General features: G+C 44.4%; 1 protein-coding gene across 3 annotated transcripts in view; it reads left to right on the top strand.

Moving 5' to 3' along the window:
- The window catches only part of GRAMD1C (GRAM domain containing 1C), a 1,372,139-nt gene that overhangs the window by 1,045,370 nt on the left and 302,363 nt on the right, over positions 1-24,406 (top strand). For all 3 annotated transcript variants that reach the window (XM_078656659.1, XM_078656660.1, XM_078656661.1), the window contains exon 12: positions 16,181-16,323. In XM_078656659.1, the coding sequence (XP_078512785.1) occupies positions 16,181-16,323 (143 nt within the window). The remainder of the gene's footprint in view (positions 1-16,180; positions 16,324-24,406) is intronic.

The raw sequence follows: 24,406 nt of genomic DNA, 5'->3' as shown, positions 1-24,406 counted from the left end.
TCTGTATACTTTTTTGTCAAAGGTGAAAACGTTATTGTCTAGGCAAAAGGTCATCATATCAATTACCATGTTGGTATGCCGTAATTCTGATATTGGTCTTTGACCTAGAAAGTACTTGGTTGCTGTCAGTCCGATGTCCCGCTGGATAGAAGTATATAGCGAGACAACATCTATTGTTGCTAGCCAGTAATCAGGTTGCCAGTTCACTCCCATGATGATTCTCAGGAAGTCCCCAGTGTCTTTAATGTAGGAACTTAGAGTTGGAACAAGGGGTGCCAGAAAGTAGTCCACATATGAAGATACATTTTCACACAATGAGCCACAGCTTGATATTATTGGTCGGGCAGGTGGTTTGACTAAAGTCTTATGTATTTTCGGGAGAAAATATATTGTAGGCATTATTGGATGTGCAGTTGTTAAAAACTTTTTTTCTTCCATGCTTAGGAGGCCATTTTCTTGCCATGTTTGTATGCATGAATGCAGTTTATACATCATGATTGCCGTTGGATTTTCCCGTAAGACTTCGTAGTTATTTACATTGTTTAATTGGCGATTAGCTTCTTCCACGTAGTCTCTTTTATTCTGTATCACGATATTACCTCCCTTGTCCGCTGGTTTGATTTCTATCAGGACATTCGACTGGAGATTTTTTAGAGCTATGCGTTCCTTTTTTGTAACGTTTTCCTTTTTGGTGTTGGTGAGGTTATTCATAGTTTCAAGTTCTGCCACAACTAGATCATGAAAGACATCTATGCGATTGCCTGGATGCAACACAGGACAGAATTTCGATTTGCTCTGCAGAGTAGTTTTAGGACGTATTCCAATTTCATGACCCATTTGGGAGAGTATTTGAGTGTTAGTCAATTCCGTTGGATCCATTTGGTGCGCTAGCTCATAGGCTGTTTGTAAGCTGTTTGCATCCGCTACTGCCATTATTCCAAATTCATTATTGTGAGCTTGTTCACTAGCTGTGGTTGTTGGTTCTACACGCTTGTTTTTTGAAAAGAATTTTTTAAGTTTCAATTTGCGCACATATTTATATAAATCGATCCGTGTTTCAACTTGGTCCTGATGTTTGTCTGGACAAAAAGATAATCCTTTGCTCAACAAGGTCTCCTCCGGTTTGGTTAAGATGTAGTCTGATAAGTTGATTATCAGTCTTGGGTCTGATTTTGATGTTTCTTTTACTTTTTGACTGTCCTGTTTCGGAGAGGATATCTTTGATTTTTTTCCTCTCCGGGTTTTCCTCCTTGGGTGGGGTTTGCCATTCGTCCCCTTCCACCCCCTCTCACTGATATGTTGCCACGACCCCTTCCCCTTGGCTTTGGGGTTTGTTGATCTCTGTGGAGCATTTCTAGCTCCTCTCCGAAAGTAAGTCTTTTTGGCGGCACTCTATTTTGTTCTCCTTCGCTCACTTCAGACTCTGTTTCACTCACAGTGGTATCATATTGTGCATTTCCTGATACCGCATTTGGCTGTTTCAATGCGTCGAAGCGTTTTGCAAAAGTGAATATTGTGCCATTAGCGAAGTCAGCCTCATCACGTTTAAATTTCCGCTGTTTACGTTCCTGGATTTCGTTGTCATGCCTATCCAGGTTTTTATCCATGTTTTTACGTAGGTTATTGACAATTTCCTCATCTTCCCCTGTTGCCTGTATTTGGTCCTCCAACTCTTTTATTTTGATATGTAGATTATCAATATCAATTCTGGCATGCTTCAGTATGATTAAGATAATTTTTCTTGAACAGTCCATATTGTTTAAACCCCACTCTTCCAGCATTTCTCGGCTGGTATCCGGATGATTGGGTAGGGTGAATATGCGTAGTCCTCTCGGAATTAAACCAAGTTCTGTATATTTATCCAAGGTCAAAATTTCCCAGCTTTTTGAGATTTCTTTTCTCTGTAATTTTTCTAGTTGCTGGAATAGTTGTTTAGTTGTTGGTTTTGCGTTGGCGCCAGTTATGTTTTTGCTCGCCGTTTTGTTGGGCCCTACAGCGCTTTTGGAGAAGATGTTCTCCGCTTTTTCTGCGCGTTTGGCTGTTCTTTGTTCCATAGTGAGAAATGGCGGTATTTGGGATACGTTGTAGAAGTAGTTTATTCAATTGTGACTTTTATCTTTAGCTTCGTGACATATGTTTGTTATGGGGGGAATTTGTGCCGGTTTTAGACTTCACGGAACATCAGTGTTCCTCCCTCTTCAGAAAATATTGTTAACCCAGGAGTAAGTGAATCGCTGTTCCCAATGTTGAGAACAGACACAATAAGACGCTTCAATCGTTTGACAGCGTTTGTTATTGTTTCTCTCGCTGCAGCTTCTGAGCACACATTCACGTTAAACACAGAGCTTGTCACTTACCGGGAGTCTCCCGTAGCTGGTTTAATTCCGAGAGGACTACGCATATTCACCCTACCCAATCATCCGGATACCAGCCGAGAAATGCTGGAAGAGTGGGGTTTAAACAATATGGACTGTTCAAGAAAAATGATCTTAATCATACTGAAGCATGCCAGAATTGATATTGATAATCTACATATCAAAATAAAAGAGTTGGAGGACCAAATACAGGCAACAGGGGAAGATGAGGAAATTGTCAATAACCTACGTAAAAACATGGATAAAAACCTGGATAGGCATGACAACGAAATCCAGGAACGTAAACAGCGGAAATTTAAACGTGATGAGGCTGACTTCGCTAATGGCACAATATTCACTTTTGCAAAACGCTTCGACGCATTGAAACAGCCAAATGCGGTATCAGGAAATGCACAATATGATACCACTGTGAGTGAAACAGAGTCTGAAGTGAGCGAAGGAGAACAAAATAGAGTGCCGCCAAAAAGACTTACTTTCGGAGAGGAGCTAGAAATGCTCCACAGAGATCAACAAACCTCAAAGCCAAGGGGAAGGGGTCGTGGCAACATATCAGTGAGAGGGGGTGGAAGGGGACGAATGGCAAACCCCACCCAAGGAGGAAAACCCGGAGAGGAAAAAAATCAAAGATATCCTCTCCGAAACAGGACAGTCAAAAAGTAAAAGAAACATCAAAATCAGACCCAAGACTGATAATCAACTTATCAGACTACATCTTAACCAAACCGGAGGAGACCTTGTTGAGCAAAGGATTATCTTTTTGTCCAGACAAACATCAGGACCAAGTTGAAACACGGATCGATTTATATAAATATGTGCGCAAATTGAAACTTAAAAAATTCTTTTCAAAAAACAAGCGTGTAGAACCAACAACCACAGCTAGTGAACAAGCTCACAATAATGAATTTGGAATAATGGCAGTAGCGGATGCAAACAGCTTACAAACAGCCTATGAGCTAGCGCACCAAATGGATCCAACGGAATTGACTAACACTCAAATACTCTCCCAAATGGGTCATGAAATTGGAATACGTCCTAAAACTACTCTGCAGAGCAAATCGAAATTCTGTCCTGTGTTGCATCCAGGCAATTGCATAGATGTCTTTCATGATCTAGTTGTGGCAGAACTTGAAACTATGAATAACCTCACCAACACCAAAAAGGAAAACGTTACAAAAAAGGAACGCATAGCTCTAAAAAATCTCCAGTCGAATGTCCTGATAGAAATCAAACCAGCGGACAAGGGAGGTAATATCGTGTTACAGAATAAAAGAGACTACGTGGAAGAAGCTACTCGCCAATTAAACAATGTAAATAACTACGAAGTCTTACGGGAAAATCCAACGGCAATCATGATGTATAAACTGCATTCATGCATACAAACATGGCAAGAAAATGGCCTCCTAAGCATGGAAGAAAAAAAGTTTTTAACAACTGCACATCCAATAATGCCTACAATATATTTTCTCCCGAAAATACATAAGACTTTAGTCAAACCACCTGCCCGACCAATAATATCAAGCTGTGGCTCATTGTGTGAAAATGTATCTTCATATGTGGACTACTTTCTGGCACCCCTTGTTCCAACTCTAAGTTCCTACATTAAAGACACTGGGGACTTCCTGAGAATCATCATGGGAGTGAACTGGCAACCTGATTACTGGCTAGCAACAATAGATGTTGTCTCGCTATATACTTCTATCCAGCGGGACATCGGACTGACAGCAACCAAGTACTTTCTAGGTCAAAGACCAATATCAGAATTACGGCATACCAACATGGTAATTGATATGATGACCTTTTGCCTAGACAATAACGTTTTCACCTTTGACAAAAAAGTATACAGACAAACCTGCGGATGTGCCATGGGTGTTTCCTTCTCTCCAAGCTATGCGAACCTTACTATGGGTTGGTGGGAGAAACACATAGCTTGGGGAGAAGAAAATGAGCCATATACCACGGACGTGGTTATATGGCTAAGATTTATAGACGATCTGTTCCTCCTTTGGAAGGGGACCAAACAGAAACTGGTGGAATACATTGCAATCCTTAATGAGAATGAAGTTGGACTACAGTTTACGTCAAACATACAGAAAGAAGAAATAGAATTTCTTGATACCAAAGTCTATGTCAGAAATAATAGACTGGAAACAACTGTATTCAGAAAAGCAACCTCTACAAATAGTGTGTTACATGGAAGCAGCTTCCATCCCACCTCATTAAAAAAGAGCATCCCTTATGGGGAATTTATTAGAATGAAAAGGAATTGCTCGGAAGAAACCGAAATGGAGAACAAATTTAAAGAGACAAAAGATCGATTCTCCAAGCGTGGATATAAACATGCTGACATAATCAAAGGAGAACTAAAAGCAAGAGCCAAGACCAGAGCAGAAACACTAATAACAAAACAGAGTCCAATTGAACAGAATGAAGGAAATGATCAACCGCGATTAGTACTAACATACTCCAAGGAAAGCTACAACATCAAGCGAGTCCTGCAAAAATACTGGAATGTGTTAAAAAAAGACAATGATATAGGCAGCCTAATCGGCGATAATCCACTTGTAACATATCGCAAAGCTCCATCAATCCGTGATACTTTAGTTAACAGCCACTTCAAACAAACAAGAACTCAAAGTTGGTTGGAAAAGAGACAATTGGGTTTCAGTAAATGCATGACATGCAAAGCCTGTAAGATTGGCCGAAATTTGAAATCACTCACTGATCCCAGGGGCAGGACTTTTGACATCCGGAACAAAATCACTTGTGACTCACAATTTGTAGTATATCTAATTCAATGTTTCTGTGGAAAAAAGTATATTGGCTCGACAATTTGCCCTTTAAAGAAGAGAATTCTTGAACATACAAGAGCAATCCAGAACAATGACCAAACCTACGCAACAGCTAAACACCTGAACTCACATCCAGGGAAAACCTGGAAAGATATGAAGTATTCAGGAATAGCGTTGGTTGGCGAGAATGAGAGAGGTGGTGATAGAGTAACCAACTTGAGAAGGCTTGAGTCAAAGCTAATAATCAGATTCAAAACAAGAAGCCCTTGGGGTCTCAACGCCGATGAGGAACTCTATGTACATTTATAAGTTTGATGCCTGTATCAATACTTTGTTCGACTAAATAAGCACTATAGTCCATAATTCTCGTAGGACATGAAGAAATGAAATATTGTAGTAACAAAGAAGTTTCTGTGTTTATCAAGCCTAGTAACTTGTATTCAATGTGTGTGACAAGTAGTAAATAGATTTTGATTTTAATTATTCATGCATCGTAATTACTGTTGATCTACAGCATGGAGCGACTCAATGTATACTCACAGGCACTTAGCCCTTATTGATAATAAGGACACTCAGTCCACTACTAATATTAAAAATATAGATGAAATTGGCGCTTTAAGATGTGAGCATACTTAGCCACATCATCAACAGTCCGTAAGGACTGCACCCAGCGTCATGGTCTTTCATCATTTAATTCAATTAATTGAGCATTATTTGTGTCGTGAAAATGCTGGGATCCGGCCTTTGCGGTGCATGATTTGGAATGAAACCAATCCATAAAACTACTGTGCCCACAATGCACCTTAATTGCCAAGTGGTGACTACAGGTATAAAAGGTGGAAAGTGATGATGGACTAATGTTTGTACCGTGACCAGGGACAGATTGTTGTCCGAAACGCGTAGGTGGGGATCCTACAGAAAATAAACCCAAGAATTTAACCTATGGAGTAGTGTGCGGCGTGTTTCTTTATTGAAACGATTTTTGCTGAGAGGTATTTTGCGAGGGTGTCCTGAACCTCGCCGCCGGCACCAGCTACAGAGCTCCTCTCACTATTGGGACATTTGCTTATACATATATATATATATATATATATATATATATATATATATATATATATATATATATATATATATATATATATATATATATATATATATATATATGTATATATATATGTATATATATATATATATGTATATATGTATATATATGTATATATGTGTATATATATGTATATATGTATATATATATATGTATATATATATATGTATATATATATATATATATATGTGCGTGTGTGTGTGTGTAGTGAAAAGTACACACTGCAAGGAAGCACTCCTGCTATGTCTCTTTCTTCTTATGACAGCGAGCCTTGTGTGTGTCTCCGGCTTCTGCTTGTATCCTTTAACCGCTGTACTACTTCCTAGCGGTACATTCTGTATATTTCTGCCACCACATGTGTGCAGTCAATGGTTTGTTTAATGTGCTTTTGCATGTGTGTGGTGTGGCTTCCATGGTCCACACAGTCTGCATAAGCGTATCCCTTGTATCCACATACCTGTATCTAGTTGTGGTTCTGGTTTTGTACATCTCTGCATGAGTGACATCTGTCTCTATTCATGTCCGTCTTGGTATCCACGGTTGAGTGCGCTCATTTTGTACGGCCTGACTTTGTTGTACTGTTTTGTCCTTTCTCTAGGACATAACTTTTTGCAGATCCATGGATCCTGTGCATAGTTCTGCTTCTTATTTTATTGCAACAGCAGCTTATGGATTTCTTCCATTGTGCACTGGCCATTTGAGTCTCCCTGATTTTCCTTCACCCTTCCCTAGGAGGGTTGTTCTTGATCTGGCCTCTGACGGACTGTGGTGCCATTGCCTTTGTTTGTTGATGCTCCCTTTCCGGAGCGTAATGGCCTTGTGTCAGCCACTCTTGCACTTGCGGTCTCCGCCTATTTTAGTCCATCTTTCTGACGGACTGGTTCTCATGCGGAACCTGCTGGTGTTGATTCGCAGAGCCTCCTCCGATGGGGTATAGCTTCGGTATCTATTCTAAGTTAAGGAATCTGCGGCTAAATGTCTCTATCAGATGAACAAGTTACTTATGTATCTGGTAGAGACACAGTCTTGCTGCAGATTCCTTAATGCTCACCCATCCTCCCTGCTCTGTGAGGGCCTTTTCAGGTTGGGTACTCAGTCTCTGATCTTTTCTACCAGTTATCTCTGTTTTCAAGCGTGTTAGTCTACTTCACCATGGTCATGTTGTCTCTTCTGTTTTGCCTGTGGCTTCCCCGCCCATTCTCGCAAATGGGTGGTAGGCTCGTATGTCCATACACGCTCTTGCACCCTGGTTCTTTTCCAGTTTGTTGGTTGCTCATGTCCTTCTCCCTCCCCCCCTCCCCCCAAGATGCTTTTGTCCATTAGTTTGGGGTCTATTTCACTCTGCTGCAGTCAATCGATTATTTTTAGGGGGCATGGTAACCCATTCTCTGTTGTTGCAGAAATGTTATAATTTGCCTTACCTTCATGCTTTCGAGGTCTTGTTGTCGGTACCTTGACATTCATGTGGTTGCACACTGCTTGTCATTTACCTTAACCCCTTCCACACTCATGACGAGCTGGGCTCGTCATGAAGTAGCCTCCTCGCACGCTCATGACGAGCCCAGCTCGTCATGAATAATGGGATTTACAAATTCTCAGCACAGGAGGGGAATATGCTGAGCAGCGAAGTGGTTAACATTCATTTGCTGTTTGCTTCATTGGAGGGTCTCGATCTTTGCTTATGCAAGACTGTTGGGGGCGAGTACTCTGCTCTCGCCCTTCAGGCTCTTCCATTATGTAGTGTTCACTACGATGCATTGTGCTGTTTTTCATCATCATTTTATTTTTCCCTTAATGATCATTGTTGTCTCAACAGATGTTTAACCATTTTTGGCATACTGTTCCAACATTCGGTTTTAGTATTGGCTCCACGTTTTAGCGCGGACAAGTTTTACAGTAGAAAAATTATGTCCGCGTGCCTGGAGAGTTCCTATATGGCTCCACTGATGTCTTATCCGTAGACGACATCAGGCGGAGCCTTGCGATGCCGTCCCCCCGTGCCCAGAGGTACTGCTGAAAAATATTCAGATCCAGAATGGCGCCAGGAGGATATTCTAAGTTAAGGAATCTGCAGCTAGACTGTCTCTACCAGATACATTGTTACTGAAGGTAAGTAACTTGCTCATTAAAAATGCATTGACTAAAGTCTTTAAATCACTTTACCATCTTCCACAGAATGCATCATCTGCCCAAATTAAATAGGAGTTTGGATTATCGAATCAGTTAATTGCTAGGAAAGGCAAATTTATAAAAGGGTGGAGAAAAAATAGATAACTCTAACCAACTGTTTAAATTTCTATGGGAGGATGTACAAACCAACCGGAAATCACAGTCTTGGAACTATTTACAAGTTGCCCTAGACGAATATTCAGCACATGCGATTTGGGATATGCCTATAACTATGGAATCTTTTTTAAAAACCTATTCATAAAATATCGAAACAACTATCGTAGCATAAAGATAAAGACTCCTTTGTAAAAAAGGTTGCACATATGGACACTAATGAATGCGCACAAATCCATTAAGGCACAATCATATTTAGAAACACCCTGGTCCTTAAAGCTGAAAAATATTTTTTTGAAAGCACGATTTGGCCGTTTCCCAGGAACATGTTGCGCACTGCTGTGGCTGCGTACAACAGAACAAATATCTCAGATTATGTAATACAGGAGAAGAGAATATTATCCATCTGCTGTGCATATGTTCAAAATTGAAGGAAGAAAGAAGAGTGAGATTCAAGTGGCATTTTAATATGCGTGAAATTCGGACTTGCAGACAAGTACTTATAAGGTGTCTAAAGTCAAATGACCTAGTTTTGAATTCTGCATCTGTAAAATGTATACTAAAGTGTAGCATGGAGGCCGGGAAGGTATCGAACTCTACCCCGATTCACGACTGGTGGACACATAACTCATGTCCTACCTCTCTTTCATCGTCCCAGGAACCGTGGGAGACAGGCTCTCTCAGCTGGTGGGAACGGGCCGAGACGCAATGAGAGGTGTGTAACTTTTACGGGGCCGGTTTCGAGTCAGAGACACACCCCCCTACAGCGTCATCGCTGTACTTACTAATGAGAATGGAGGAAGCGGCTTTGCCCCCAGATGACGCACTACCAATCACCCCGCTAAGAAGCCCGGAAGGAGGAAGTCCGGGGTGCTGCGACACAGAGGAGGAGGAGAGCGGAGAGAGAATCAACGCGGAGAAGAGTGGAGAGCGAGACAACGGAAGCGACGCCGACCGAGGGACCGAGCCAGGAGGCCAACGTTATCGCTCTGCGCCCAGCCACGCTCACGGAGGAGTGTGGCTCTCCCAGGTGCGTGACCGGGTGGCTGGGTGGCTTGGGAGGCGGGACGCCTCCGTGTAAAGTTGTACAGACCCCCCCTTCCTCATAGTGTTCCTCGCACCTTTTCCTCCATCACACAACCCCCCTATCCTTCTCGGCTATCCCTCCCTTCCGCCCAGAGCGTCCTCACCATGCCTAGCACAAAGTGTATATAGCAGCACCGGTGTCCTCACTTCCCCGGTTTCCCATCTTGGGCACTGCTCATATTGAACGCCTTACTGAGAGTCTCCTTTTCTCCCCGCATGTGGCGCTGGAACACGACGAGAGACGACGACCGCGCCCCCAGAGAATCAGAGCGCCGGCGTGCAAGCCCAGGACGGTCTAACACCCTAGCTGACACCTTGGATCCGGCAGCTTTAGCCTGAGAAAGACTCACCCAGAGACGTAAAAAGACATTCACAAAAATAAAACCCTCTTTACCACGCTCCCGCCTCAGTGTCCCTCCTTCTGAATCGCCACAACATGATAAAAAAATAAACTAAACGCGGATGACTTGATCAAGGAGAACATATAGATCCTATGTGGCAGTTAATTGGTTTTATAAGTTTTGCACTATTCAGGTTAATAATATTTTTAAATTGTGTACATTTTCAGTTTGTATAATAAGTAGGTTTTTATCCTAAACATTTTTTTATTCAAATGTATTTGCTATAATATGAATTATTATTTTTAATCTATTGTAAGATTTTCAATAATCAAACAATAAATTATTATTACTCTTAGTCCTACAAATACATGGAAAATGATCTACATGTCAGATGAAAATGCATATAAATTAGCTGGAACTCAAAGCAGTTTCATTGTCTCCAAGCATTCCTGCCAAGGATAACAGGCTTGTCAGTGTTGTCTGTCACAACCATCAGTATGCACTATGTGAACAAGCAAGGAGGCACAAGATCGCTGTCCCTATCCAAGGAAGCACAACAAATGTCAAATTGGTTTCGCGAAACTAAATAACATTGCGGGCAGAACATGTTCCATGTACGAACAACATCTTGGTGGACACATTGAGCAGAACCAAATACAGTCGCCACGAATGGGAGCTCAATCAGTCCGCTTTGAACAAGATCTTCCACTAATGGGGCAAACAGACACTGGATCTCTTCACAACGCAAAAACATCAGAAATTCCAATTTTATGCAAACTGGCATCCACAACAAGGCTCATGGGGAATGCATTTTCAATCAGAATGATCAGAAATCTGTGCATATGCTTTTCCCCTGATCCCTTTAATAACCATACAAAATGAAGAGAGGACCTCGTCCAATAATTTTGACTGTTCCAAGATGGCACAGACCGCACTGGTTCACAGAACTGTTACTACTATTGGAGACAAATCACATTCAGCTGAAGATCTAAGGACACTATTGACAATGAACCACAATAAAGTACTTCATCCGAACTCTACTTCCCTGTATTTATCTGCATGGCTCCTGAATATCATGAGTTTGCTAGTATAAAAATTCCTCAAGACTTCAAGGGCATTCTTGCAAAAGCTAGAGTGGATACCATTAATAAAACATATAAATTAAAATGGAATTGTTTTATTTATGGTGCTTGAAAGCGAATATTCACCACCAGAGCAACTACTACCTTACCTTTTATCATTGGCAAAATCAGGTTTAGTCCACCCTTCTAATAAAAGTGCCTCTAGCTGCAATCTCAAGGTACAAACGTTTATTTGGTTCACCATCATTATGGTCTTGTAGAGTCATTCAGCAGTTCCTTAAAGGTCTTTTCAGAGTTACCCTCCAATAAAGTCTCCTCCAACTTGGCAGCTTAATTCAATACGTGCACAAAAACTGAATAGTCCATTTGAACCCTATACACAGGGCAGAGGTCACAATTTTGTAACAACATCATTAACGGGAACCCAGTGAACCATCCGATAAAAGGTTTCAATATCTGACTCTATACTACAGCCACGTGCGATTCTAAAAACCTGGTGTATCTACTTAAAAGTCTGTGTGGACTGGCATACATTGGCAAAACTGAAAGGAAGAATAAAACCAGACTCAATGAACACAAAAGTAACATTAGAAATAAAAATCCCAAATCGGTGGTAGCCACACATTTTGCCCTTTAGAATCACAACATCAGTCAATTGCGGTTTTTAGTTTGTGAAGTTGTAGACATCAGAGAAGGAAGAGATATCCGCAAGTTTCAAATACAGCATCAAACATTTTGGATTATGAAGATGAACATGTTGAATCCCAATGGCCTCAACGACCGGATTGAATACAGTTGTTTCCTGTGATCCATGTTGCCTATATCTACTATCTTTAATGTCCTTATATGTGTATCACCACCTTTTTTCTTTCCCTTTATGTTTACTTCTTAATTATTCTTCAATTTCTTATGCTTGTTTGCACTGTTAACCCCTATTTCATCATTTAGTTTTGTCATATTGTGCTGCTATTAAACCGTCCACAGCAAGAACGTTGATAATGGTGCTTACATGTACCACTCCAAGATGGCTGCCACTGTTGGTGTCACAGGGTTTAGTAACGCCGTTCTCACTTTCTGAACTTTTGTTAATAATGGCGATTGTTGGGACGCGTATCCCGAGTCATTTGTATAACTGGCGGCATCCACCCTGGCAGGTCCTGAAGTTTAGCGATCAAAGGTAAATTCTTGCAGCTTCGTGAGCTGTGATACAAGCAAAAGCATGTATGTGAGCCGCGTTTTTGCGCGATAATTTCACGATTTTTGAGCAGTCGAACCGTGTATAATAATCTCATTACTTTTTTGTAATTCACTTGCTCACCCATAGCGTCGATAATCACACGCCTCTTCACTGGTTTTAGCTCTTCCACGTTTCTATTCACAGCTTGTTATAAGCTTGATTTTAGTTCGCTCAAAACCATCACAATTACACCTACATTTCACACACCACCAAACTGTTTTAATTGTGAGCACCTTTAACTTTCATTCTCCCATTTTTAACCTTCATTGCACGGTCTTATTTTCTCCACTGAATTTCTCTCTGTTACCATGGGACCATCATCGCACCCCATCTCCGAGATATCATCAACTGCTCCCTCAACACCGCTACCTTCCCGGAAAGCTGGAAACATGCCGAACTCAGCGCCCTCCTGAAGAAACCCACAGCAGACCCCACCAAACTTAAGAACTACCGCCCCATTTCGCTCCTCCCATTCCCTGCCAAAGTCATTGAGAAAACCGTCAACAGTCAGCTCGCCGCCTTCCTCGAGTCTAACGGTTCCCTCGACCCATCACAGTCTGGCTTCCGAGCCAAACACAGCACGAGACCGCCCTCATCGCAGCCACAGACGACATTCGAACACTACTTGACAACGGAGAAACAGCTGCCCTCATCCTACTGGACCTCTCCGCAGCGTTCGACACGGTCTGTCATAGCACCCTTATTCAACGCCTCAGCAACGTCGGGATACAAGGAAAAGCATTGGACTGGATCATCTTGTTCCTCGCCGGAAGAACCCAGAGAATCCGCCTCCCCCTTTCAAATCAGAGGCCACTGAAGTCATCTGCGGCGTACCACAAGGATCTTCACTCAGCCCCACCCTCTTCGTCTACATGAGCCCCCTTGCATCCATCGCGCGCCAACACAACCTCAACATCATCTCCTACGCAGACGACACCCAGCTGATCCTCTCCCTCACCAAAGAACCAAACACCGCCAAAACCAACCTACACGAAGGGATGAAAGACGTAGCCGAGTGGATGAAGAACAGCCATCTAAAACTGAACTCGGACAAGACGGAAGTCCTCATCCCAGGATCTTCCCCCTTTTGCTTGGGACGACTCATGGTGGCCACCGGCCCTGGGCAGCGCACCCAAACCAACGGACCACGCACGCAACCTGGGCTTCATCCTGGACTCCTCCCTCTCGATGACCAAACAAGTCAACGCCATCTCATCATCATGCTTTAAAATCCTACGTATGCTCAAAAAGATCTTCCGCTGGATCCCCATCGAAACAAGAAAGACGGTCACTCAAGCACTTGTCACTAGCCGACTGGACTACGGAAACACCCTCTACGCCGGTACCACAGCTAAATTACAGAGAAAACTCCAACGCATTCAGAACGCATCCGCCAGACTCACCTTAGACATCCCCTGCCACAATCACATATCTGGTCACTTGAGAGACCTCCACTGGCTCCCCGTCAACAAGAGAATAACGTTCCGTCTCCTCACCCACGCACACAAAGCCCTCTACGACCTAGGACCCAAATACCTCAACACGCGCCTGACCTTTTACAGCCACACCCGCCAACTACGATCATCCAATCAAGCCCTAGCCGCGATTCCACGCATCCAAAGATCCACCATGGGAGGAAGATCTTTCTCCTACTTAGGGGCCAAAACCTGGAATTCCCTCCCCACCCACCTCCGCCTTACACAGAACCACCTCTCCTTCAGAAAACAACTCAAATATCCAAGTTTTGAGTTGTTTTCTGAAGGAGAGGTGGTTCTGTGTAAGGCGGAGGTGGGTGGGGAGGGAATTCCTCCCTCAAGCGCCTTGAGACCCTCTGGGTGAGTAGTGCGCTATACAAATCTTGACTTGACTTGACTTGACTTGACCTTAAAACATGAGGAATCACGTAACTCTGCATGTTACGCATTATAGATGAAATGAATATTATTTTCTTTTTGAATATGGTCGTCTCATTCGCTCGTTCTTGGTTTCTGGAGGAAATTAACACACAAATGAAGGGCGGGGACACACCCGAAAGGCATTGGGGCAAATACATATTCTTAGTTTATTGTTCATGGAAGTATACAGATATGAAGAATTATATATCTCATGAATTTGCTGTGATTACAAACATACAGCTCACAATAAATGATGTGCTGAAACATCTATCAAAAAGTTGAACATTATTTCACAGATCTGAAAAATCCGGATTGGACTCTGCCTGTGCATCCCGAGGGACACTTCCCATTGGGAAAGTGCAACAGAGCTATTAAGAATATGCCCGGGTTTAGGGGCTGATACCTCGGTGCACGCCCTCAAACTACCTATATTGCAGAGCTTTGGTTTACACTTTCTTAAACTACGGAGTGTAGCTTCTAATACCCTTTGAAAGAATGGACTGTAGCAGAGGAAGCAAACACAAGGAGATGTCGGATGGAGCGCTGAAACTTTTCAGACACTCACCCCCAGTCACAGATCTGGGTTGAATCAATCATCATTGTTTAGCTCACTTTGCAACCCCAGTTCGGACCCAGCCATATGCAAATCAGTCTTGACCGTGTGCCTCATGGGAACAGTCCAGCCCGAACTGCCAAGCCAGGTCTTCCCTGAACTGGAAACAAGCATCCTGGGAAAAGTTTCTGGGTAACACCAGGCATCAGCCAGGCTAGCTTGAATCCAGTGGCAAAGTGAGCAAGGGGCCCACGTCTGGGCATACCCTGCCAACTTTGGGCGAACATAGCAAACAAAAGGAGATGATGGACAGATCGCTGAAACTTTTCCGACACTCACCCCCAGTCACAGATCTGGGTTGAATCCATCATCATTTTTTAGCTCACTTCACCCTTAGTTCAGACCCAGCCCGAACTGCCCTTGCTCACTTTGCCACTGGATTCAAGCTAGGTGGCGAAGTGAGCTAAAGAATGATGATGGATTCAACGCAGATCTGTGACTGGGTTGAATGTCTGAAAAGATTAAGCGCTCCGTCCATCATCTCCTTGTGTTTACTCTGTAGCAGAGAAACTCAGGCTACGCGGGTGTAGGGCAGATGAGCATTCAGAAGAGAAATTGGCATTATGGAGAGAGGCGATACAGGACTTTGAAGCAACAATAGGAACTGAGCAAGATACAGGGAATTCGGACTCTGTTGAGGAGGGAGTTGCCTCGCCTATGAAAGGTCCTGAACCTAATAATGAAGGAACTTCCTCTACTGCCCGCATGTAGCAGACGTACTGCAATATTGAAGGCCTTTAGAAATTGGGAATGTACTATTAGACACTGCTCTAGGAAAGGTGGAATGGCTATAAAGTTTACTTCGTTTGTAATGATTATACGATATAGCACTGTTCATTTCAACAAATGTGAAGCTAAAAATAAACATATTCGTTTTAAAAAAAAAAGATGTCTCTGTGGGGAGTGTTCTAGAGGGTGGTGCTTTTGCCTGATTGGCCGAAGTTCAGTTATTTAGAAATTATGTGGATAAGCTAATCCAATAAATGTCTTTTAGCCATTATAGACTGTGTACTTTTATAGTACTGCTTTAGAATGTACTGTGGCACTCCCACTTCAACAACCAGGAATGATTCAAGCATGTAAATGTATGAAAGATAACAATACTGGAGAACTACAGCTACAGGTAAGTAACTTACATTCATTTGTGCAAGGAAGGTTTGTTGTCTTATTACCGTGTTGGGTGTGTTCTAATCAATTAAAATCAATTCAGGTGTTTGCTATTACTAGACATCAGTCGAATTGTCACTGTGGGAAAAGATTCCAAAGGTTGGTAAAATGACCGCAAGCGTTATCAGGTGTAGTAAACATTATACAAATCAAATTGCAATATGACACAATAAAATGTACATGTATGACCGCTTTATCTCTTTGTGTCAGGTCTTGTATAAAGAGAGCCAGGAAGGGCAGTTATATCTGGTAGACACCGATGTAGCCACACACGATGTCCCATACCACGATTACTTTTACACCGTGAACAGATACTGCATTATCCGTGCATCCAAACACAAATGCAGATTACGGTAAGCTTCAAATAGTGGCAATGTTGATTTTGTTTAAAATGCTGTTGAAAACATGCTGTGTGCTAGAGGCAAAGCCATATTTTCTCAGGTAAAAAATGGAATTTGTTACATCAATGTCTTATATTGCAGTAATCACATTGGGATTACCATTACATAACAGTTTTACTTGAGAAGTACTTTACTTTGCACTTTAGGTGGTGAGCAGTACTTCGAACACCTGCATGTGTGTGCGTCTCTCTCTCTCTCTCTCACTCTCTCTCTCTCACTCTCTCTCACTCACTCTCTCTCACTCTCTCTCTCTCTCCCTCTATGTATAATCATGTAACGCAACGTGGCAAAATAAAATATAATATGCAGCAGGTAAAATATCAGAAACTGATTTTTTTTTTAAATGGCAGAAACAAAGCAATGTTGTTATCCAAAATGCTGATAAAGGGGGCAACATCGTCCTTTAGTCACTAAATGACTAATTACAGGAGGCCTACAATCAACTAAATGATATTGATTGTTATATGAAAAGTAGCTTGGACACAGTGAAAGCAACGGATGTACAATATCGCAGGCAATTAACAACAATGAGAGATGAAGGCTTGCTGAGTTATGAGGAATAGCAACTTATACCTCTAACAAAGGTGCGTAAGAACAAATTGCATCCTCCAGGCAGACCCATAATTTCTACTCAAGATAGCACGTTTGAAAATACCTCGTTAAAATAATTTTTTTCTTCCTACTTTTGTTAAGAACCTTCCAACCCTTGTGTTAGACACTGGAGATTTCTTGAAACGCATCTGTGACGTCCCTTGGTATTCTGACTTTTTGTTAATGACCCTTAATGTATCCTCGTTCTATACGAGCATTAATCACCAGGATGGCTTGAATTTCCTCCGGAGTTGACCACTAAATATGTTGGAACATATTTAGTGTGTTGCGCGTTTGATCAAGTGGTCTAGGAATGTAGAATCTGCTTTATTGGTTACCCCCACTTTTTGCTTGATATGATGGTGTTTCTGACTAGTCTGACTGAGATCCTGCTAATCAAGACCCCAGTCTCTGTGCTTTCTCCCCTAAATTGGTTTGGTAACAACTTGGGTACATCCCAGATTGTACACTGGTGTAACCTTATCAGTCCCTAGTATATGGTACTAGGGTACCCACGGCATAGGTACACCAGTGGTCCCCCATGGGCTGAAGCATGTATTTTGCCACCCATGGGTGACCACTCAGTTTTTAGCTACAGGCCTACAATTGCAGCCTGTGTACGCTGGTGCTACCACTTGCAAAAGATATAGGTTTCCCTAAATCTAAGGTCACTGCACTTAAAACCTACAAGTCACCCTTAAGGCAGGCCTTTCAATCCTGAAGGCAGGGCGCTTGGTTCTAAGTGTGAGGGTGCCCTTGCATGAAAAGGACACCCTTTACAGCCTACAGAGTCAATTCTTCCAGGTTGTGAGACAGCCATATAACTTATAGAGGGGTCCAGCGTCATTACGCAGTGACCATCTCGAAACCGGAATCCTATCATGTTTGGTATTCAACATATTGGAATCATACACCACACCATAAATGGTGTGGGTGGTATGGTTCCATGCACTGTAAGGCTCCTTGGGGAGGCCCTCGGTGCTCCCGGTACCAGTCTTCAAGACCTAGACAGCAAGCTAGGGCTGCTACCCGCCTGAGACACGTTTCTACCCTCCTGCTGCTGAGCGAAGCTTAAGCAGGGGAAGGCAGAACAATAGATATCCTTTCACAGGGAGGTGTAACCACCTCCCAGGCAGGGTTTAGTGTATTGGCGCAGGGTGGGGGCGCTTGCTAGCGTTACATAGTCTACATACTTGGTGCCCTCCATGCATATTCCAGCTAAAACTAGTTCAGAGAGCCTTTGGCTCCCGCTCTGGCGCTAAACTGGACAAAGGACAGGAAGTATCCTCCCCCTTGTCTGGCCCCTCCTTAGGGAGTGACCACTGAATCGTCCCAATCCTTTCCCTAGGGTACTTAAGGACTTACCTGAGGGTGGGTCCCTAGATTCGTTATGGGACAAGATTAATTTAAAACACCACTTCAACTGTGTGGGCACTCTGGACTTTGCTCTGGGCATCAAGGCTGCACCTGTTAAGGCTCCTGGTTGTCCTGATCCCCTCGCCCTGCTCGTCTGCTACAACGTATATGCCTGTGCACCATACAGAAACCTTCCAAAGCCTGTGGGCATTCAAGACACCTTAAGGAATCTCCCTTGAAGTGAAGGAGTCACTTCCCTGCATCTGCAGGCACCACAACTAAGCTGACCGGTCTGCTGATCCTAAACTCCAATGGGCTCCGAAAGGCTCAGCAACACAGGTGGTGCTTCTTCTCAGTCCTAGTGGCTTGCCCTGTCCTCTCACCAATTTAAAGGCCAGCATCCCTCGTCCGAGCCGCAGGAACTGAACCCCTGTGCACTGCGTTGACTTGCAGTTGCAAAGGCTTGTTGGCTTCTTTCCACCAAGATTTTTGGGCTCCAAGTAGCCCCAACCTCAATCATCTCCTGTGACCAAGATCTTCATCCTCACTGCATCACTTGCATCATGGGCTTGCATCTTTTATGAGCTGCTCGAGGCCCTTTGTGACTCCATTGTGGGTCCACTTGAGGGTTATCTTTGAATTCTTTGGGCTCCCCTGATTGCTCGGGGCCTGCCCTGACTCCCCTGCTTGTGGTTAGTCTCCTGGACCTTGCTGGTCCCGACATTGCACCTTCTGCAACTTCCATGTTGGTTGCAGTTGCCAAGGATTGTTGGTGCTTCCGCCGGACACCTACCCCTCAACTCTTGAAATTCTGCCTCCACCAATAGATTGATCTTGGGGTTCAGCAAACAAGAGAAACAACTCAGGGCCATTATGAAAAATCATTTGTCACTAGTCCAGGGAGACGTCATACTAGGGCCCATCCTGCCTAAAGCCCCACCCATTGCTTTCAGGAAGGCTCCCTCTATGAGGAATGCCTAGGTGAAAAGCAGTCATGCACATGTGGATAGGAAGAATTGGTTATAACCTAGAAATGGCTTCTACAAGTGCAGCTCATGTAGGGCCTGCAACTTTGGGAATAACATCAGTGAATACACCACGCCCTTCAGTGAGAAACCTCAGAAAATAAGGAGCATATTTAGTTGCAAAACTGAATGTCGTGTACGTCCTGGAATGTGAGTGTAAATTGAACCAGGAATAAATTCCATGCTTTCTCTTGATATTTTTTAAATAATATTTGATTTAGAACTGCAATATGAACATATATGAAAATATAGGCTTCTCTTTTTCCTATACTTTTATGGAGATTATTCACATGATGAGTGTATATATGGTTTTAATTCAGGTTAGTGTGTATGATTTAGAGTGAATATTTTTATAATTCTGCAGGTGATATTGGCATCTAAATTTTATCTTTATGTATCGATTGGATGATTTTAGTTATTTTTCTTATTCACTGGTGTTTGTGCAATATGTATTTGGGCCATAAGTTGGGGATTCAGCTCCTATAAGATAGTGGTACACAAGTATATCTCTGCAAATAAGGATATCTGCAGTGATGTTGATAGCTACCATATTGATTGGTGAAGTTATTGCTACTTGGGAGATGTACTATAACTATTTAATTGCTAACCTCCATGCCTTTTTTACCTGAAGGCACTAGGTTTATGGTCTCTATTATATGTATTTATTGACCTAGAAATTGCATTGTTTTATCTGAATCAACATAAATGAATTATTTGATTTTAGCCCATGTTAATGGATTCATTCTGAAATGAAATAATTTAAGTTATGACAATAATTTTTAAGATGTCTATTACAAAATCCTTGGATAACCTCAGTAGCTTTTTATAAAGTATTGAAACCTTATTTTTAATCCACATAATTATTGAATAATGCTTTGCACTTTTCGGTGATTTGCACAGGATGTTTTCTATGTTCATACACCATGTTACCTATATAAAGCTGTCTTTCAAACTGCATTGCGTATATGATCAAGGCCAGGACTTTGCCAAAACGTGTCCTAACAGCTCTTTTGCAAATAAAATCACGAGCAAGCAAAGGTGTGTCTGCGCCCGATTTATGGAGGAGTTATGGTGGTGCGTGTATGTATACATACACCCACACATACACAGAAACCAATATAGATAAGGATTAGAATTACCATTTACCACATTACCTGTGAAATATATATATATATTAATGAATCTAATTGTTTGCCTGAATTAGCTGTTAAATACAATTCTTTATTGATTTCTCAAGCTGAAAATAAAGGTACAGTGCAGAAAGAAGAAGGTCTCACAGATCGGCAATACATCACACAATCTATTGCATCAATTACTCCAAATCACAGTGATTCCACCATTTGTCCAAGATTTTACATTTTGAGCACTCCCTCTTGCTGCATAGATAGATTCCGCCTATTTTGTTCTCCAGTCCATGGCAACAAAATTAATTTTTTATCTTTAAATAATACTCCTTTTCCTACCCATACCTGAGATTTAAAAACTCCCTACTACCACTTTATTCTGCACATCTAAATGCTCCTTACTACCCCTTTACCCTGCTCATCTGAAAGAAACAGGTTAGTATTAGATTCCTTATCTTAGAATATCCCCAGGCGTCAGACTGGATTCGGAAATTTTTGCGTAGTAGTACCCTTGCGCGTCGGTAGGCGTCGTCTGCGGCTCCACGTCCGTCGTCGGCGTTGTTGGCGCCGGGATGACGTCGCCGGAGTACTTAGACGCCGCCCTCGCGCGCTGACGTCAGTTCTTCTTTTTTCCGCGCCAGCAAGCGCTGATCCGGAAAAAGTTGTACCCTAGTCAATTTTTGACTAACTTTTTCGATCTTTTTTGATCATCTTTCGAGTCTCTCGACTCCGACGGTGCCGGTAGGGATACCCGGGTTCAAACCCTGCGTCGATTGCAACCGACTGATGTCGGTTACCGACCCCCATCGCCGGTGTCTTCACTGTCTGGGCCCAGAACACGACGACAAGTCCTGCTCCGACTGCTGGGCCCTGACGTCTAAAGCTAGACGGGAGCGGTCCCGCAAGCGACTTGAGCTACGGCAGTCAGCCCCGCGCCGCTTGAGGTCCCGAGCCGGTAGGAGGTCCAAGGACCGGTCGCGGTAAGAGGCACAAGAAGTCGAAGAGACGACATCGCTCTTCTGACTCATCCCGACGCTTGTGCGACGCGGCCGGGGGTTCGGGCGACACCGCCCCCGCGGCTCCGCCAGAGCTGCAGGCGTTGCGGCCTGCTCCATACCCGCTGGTCCCTGGGCAGCACGCGACGCCGGAGGAGATCGAGGCCTTCATCTCGGCCATGAGGTCACTCACTCCTCCGTTGGGTTCCGCGGCGCCTTCGGGCCAAGCGGCCCCGACTGGGTCCCCCAGCGGGCCGGGTGCTTCGGCTCAGGCGCCGCCCGGTGCTTTGGCTCCGGCGCCGTCGACGACTTCGGTCCCGACTCCGCAGGGCCTCGCTGGATCCGGGTTGCCGCCGGTCGACCTCGCCGGCCCCCAGGGTGTCGCCCCCGGCGCCGTCCCAAGACGACGCTGTCCCCGGTCCTACCCTTGATTCGGGTTTGGCGCCGCTCTCGACGCCGATGGGAGACTTTTAGTTCTACGACCCGGCCCCATCCTTTGAACCTGAGTATCAGGCACTGGGTGACGAGGGGGATTGGGAGGGGTCCGAGGACCCTCTGACACATGAGTGTCAGTCTTTTCAGGACTGGACAGGTGAGCTTGGGGAGGCCAGTGGTCTGGACACTTCGCCCGACACTGGTTTTGTCTCCCCTCCTACCGTGGCTACGGAGGAGGGGGGCTACCTATAGTGTGGTGCTGACGCGGGCTGCCTAGGCCTTGGGCCTTGAGCTCCCCGTCGCGGCCGTAAGGACAAACCTCCTCACCGGGGTCCTTAAACCGCAGACAAGCTCGGCCGAGCCTCTGCTGCCTTTTAATGAGGCCTTGTCGGACGTTCTTCTGGGCACTTGGTCCAAGCCCGCTACAGGTCAGCCTGTAGATAGGAACGTGGCCAGGCACCACCGCCCGACTCAGGGCAACCCTTGCTTCCTGTCCACCCACTCCACTCCCGAGAGCCTGGTTATCCAGGCCTCTAACTCCCAGACCGCATTCCCGTCGGCTCCCCCCGATCGGGAATCCAAGAGGTATGAGCAATACTGGAAGAAGGTATTCTGTTCCCTGAGTTTGGGATTGCGGTCAGTCAACACCGCATGCCTCTTGGGCTGTTACACCCACTCTCTGTGGGACACGGTCGCGGACGTGCTGCAACAATGTCCGGAGGAGGTCCGGACTAAACTCGCCCAAGCCCTTGCGGAGGGTCGAGATGCGGCGCGGTATTCCATCCAGTGTGGGCTGGATACCACAGACTCACTGGGCAGAGCGATGGCGACGACGGTGGCGATTCGTCGCCACGCCTGGTTGAGGTCCGCCAACTTTTCAGCTGATGTCCAAAACACCCTTATGGACATGCCCTTTGATGGCCATCGCCTCTTTGGCGACAAGGCAGACAATGCGCTTGAGCGCTTTAAGGACTCCAGGGTTACGGCCAAGTCCTTGAGCCTCTCGGCCCCGCGGCAGCAAATGGCTGCTTATCCAGTATTATGGGTGTCTTTCATAGATTCACATGCCTGAATCATTCCCCGTCGTCGAGACGGGAGTCTCCGGTACATAGAAAAGTAATGTCTTATAGACATACATAGAGAATAGTAGGCCTAAAGGCCTCACCTTAGTAACATATCCATGTCCTTTTGTAAAAAGGACCAAACTCTAGAGAAGATCCAATCAGCTATCACCTCCCTCTAGAACCTTCCTGGCAGGAGCCTCAGACCCTCAGATTTTCTACCGCACGTTGTGCTAAGGGAGTCTCCTATGAGCTCTGCTCAGATTCTGTCTTTTTCACTTCATTAAATGATTTTGTTGTCAAGGATTCTTTTCTACTATGGATTATCTTCAAATACATTCTTTAAAGAAGGTCTGGTAAGGAGAAGAAAAGATTTTTTAAGAGCCTGTGAGGTTGCTCTGCTCTGATCCTCACACGGACCGCTATTACTTTCTATACCGCAGGCCAAAGACTGCAAGGTATGTCGCACTTTCTCAAGTAAGTTTTTGAGAGGTCGTGAAGGGTGATTTTTAATATGGTATCAAACACTAAGACCAAAAAGGACGTTTTATATTTTCTCCAGTGACCGTGATGAGGCGTTATCCTCAACGTCTAGGAGACCTCAAAAGAGAAGAGATTCTCCTCAGACTCATTCCTCAGGGGAACATCCTGAGAAGGCCCTCAAAAAGACCACTCATGGGTCTTCTGGGCGCAGTTCTTAAAAATCTCCTCACTCTGTGGAAAAGGAGAGTAAAGGACTTGCTTTTGGAGAAAAATCATCTACGATGGCCTCATTTACGATGGCCTCCTCCACGATGGCCTCGTCTACGATGGCCTCGTCTACGACGGCTCGTCGACGATGGCTCGTCTACGACGGCTTGTCGGCGATGGCTCGTCTAAGATGGCTCGTCGACGACGGCGGCCTCGTCTATGACTGCTCGTCTACGAAGGCCTGTTTACGGCGTCGACGACGGCCTCGTCTACGATGGCCTCGTCTACGATGGCCTTGTCTACGATAGCCTCGTCTACGATGGCCTCATCTACGATGGACTCGTCTACGATGGCGCATCTACAATGGCTCATCTACAATGGCTCGTCTACGATGGCTCGTCTACGACTGCTCGACGACGACGACGGCCTCGTCTATGACTGCTCGTCTACGACGGCCTGTTTACGGCATTGACGATGGCCTCGTCTACGATGGCCTCATCTACGATGGCCTCATCTACGATGGCTTGTCTACGATGGCTCGTCTGCGTCGTCGACGACGGCCTCGTCTATGACTGCTCGTCTACGACGGCCTGTCTATGGCGTCTACGATGGCCTCATCTACGAGGGCTCGTCTTTGATGGCTCATCTACGACGGCATCGTCATCGACGTCTTCGTCCATGACTGCTCGTCTACGACGGCCAGTCTACGGCGTCGACAATGGCCTAGTATACAATGGCCTCGTCTTCGATGGCCTCGT

Source organism: Lissotriton helveticus, chromosome 8 (genome assembly GCF_964261635.1).
Source record: "Lissotriton helveticus chromosome 8, aLisHel1.1, whole genome shotgun sequence".
In the NCBI taxonomy this organism is placed as follows: domain Eukaryota; kingdom Metazoa; phylum Chordata; class Amphibia; order Caudata; family Salamandridae; genus Lissotriton; species Lissotriton helveticus.
The sequence above is the reverse complement of the archived record's forward strand: the minus strand, read 5'-3'. Positions and strand labels throughout refer to the sequence as shown.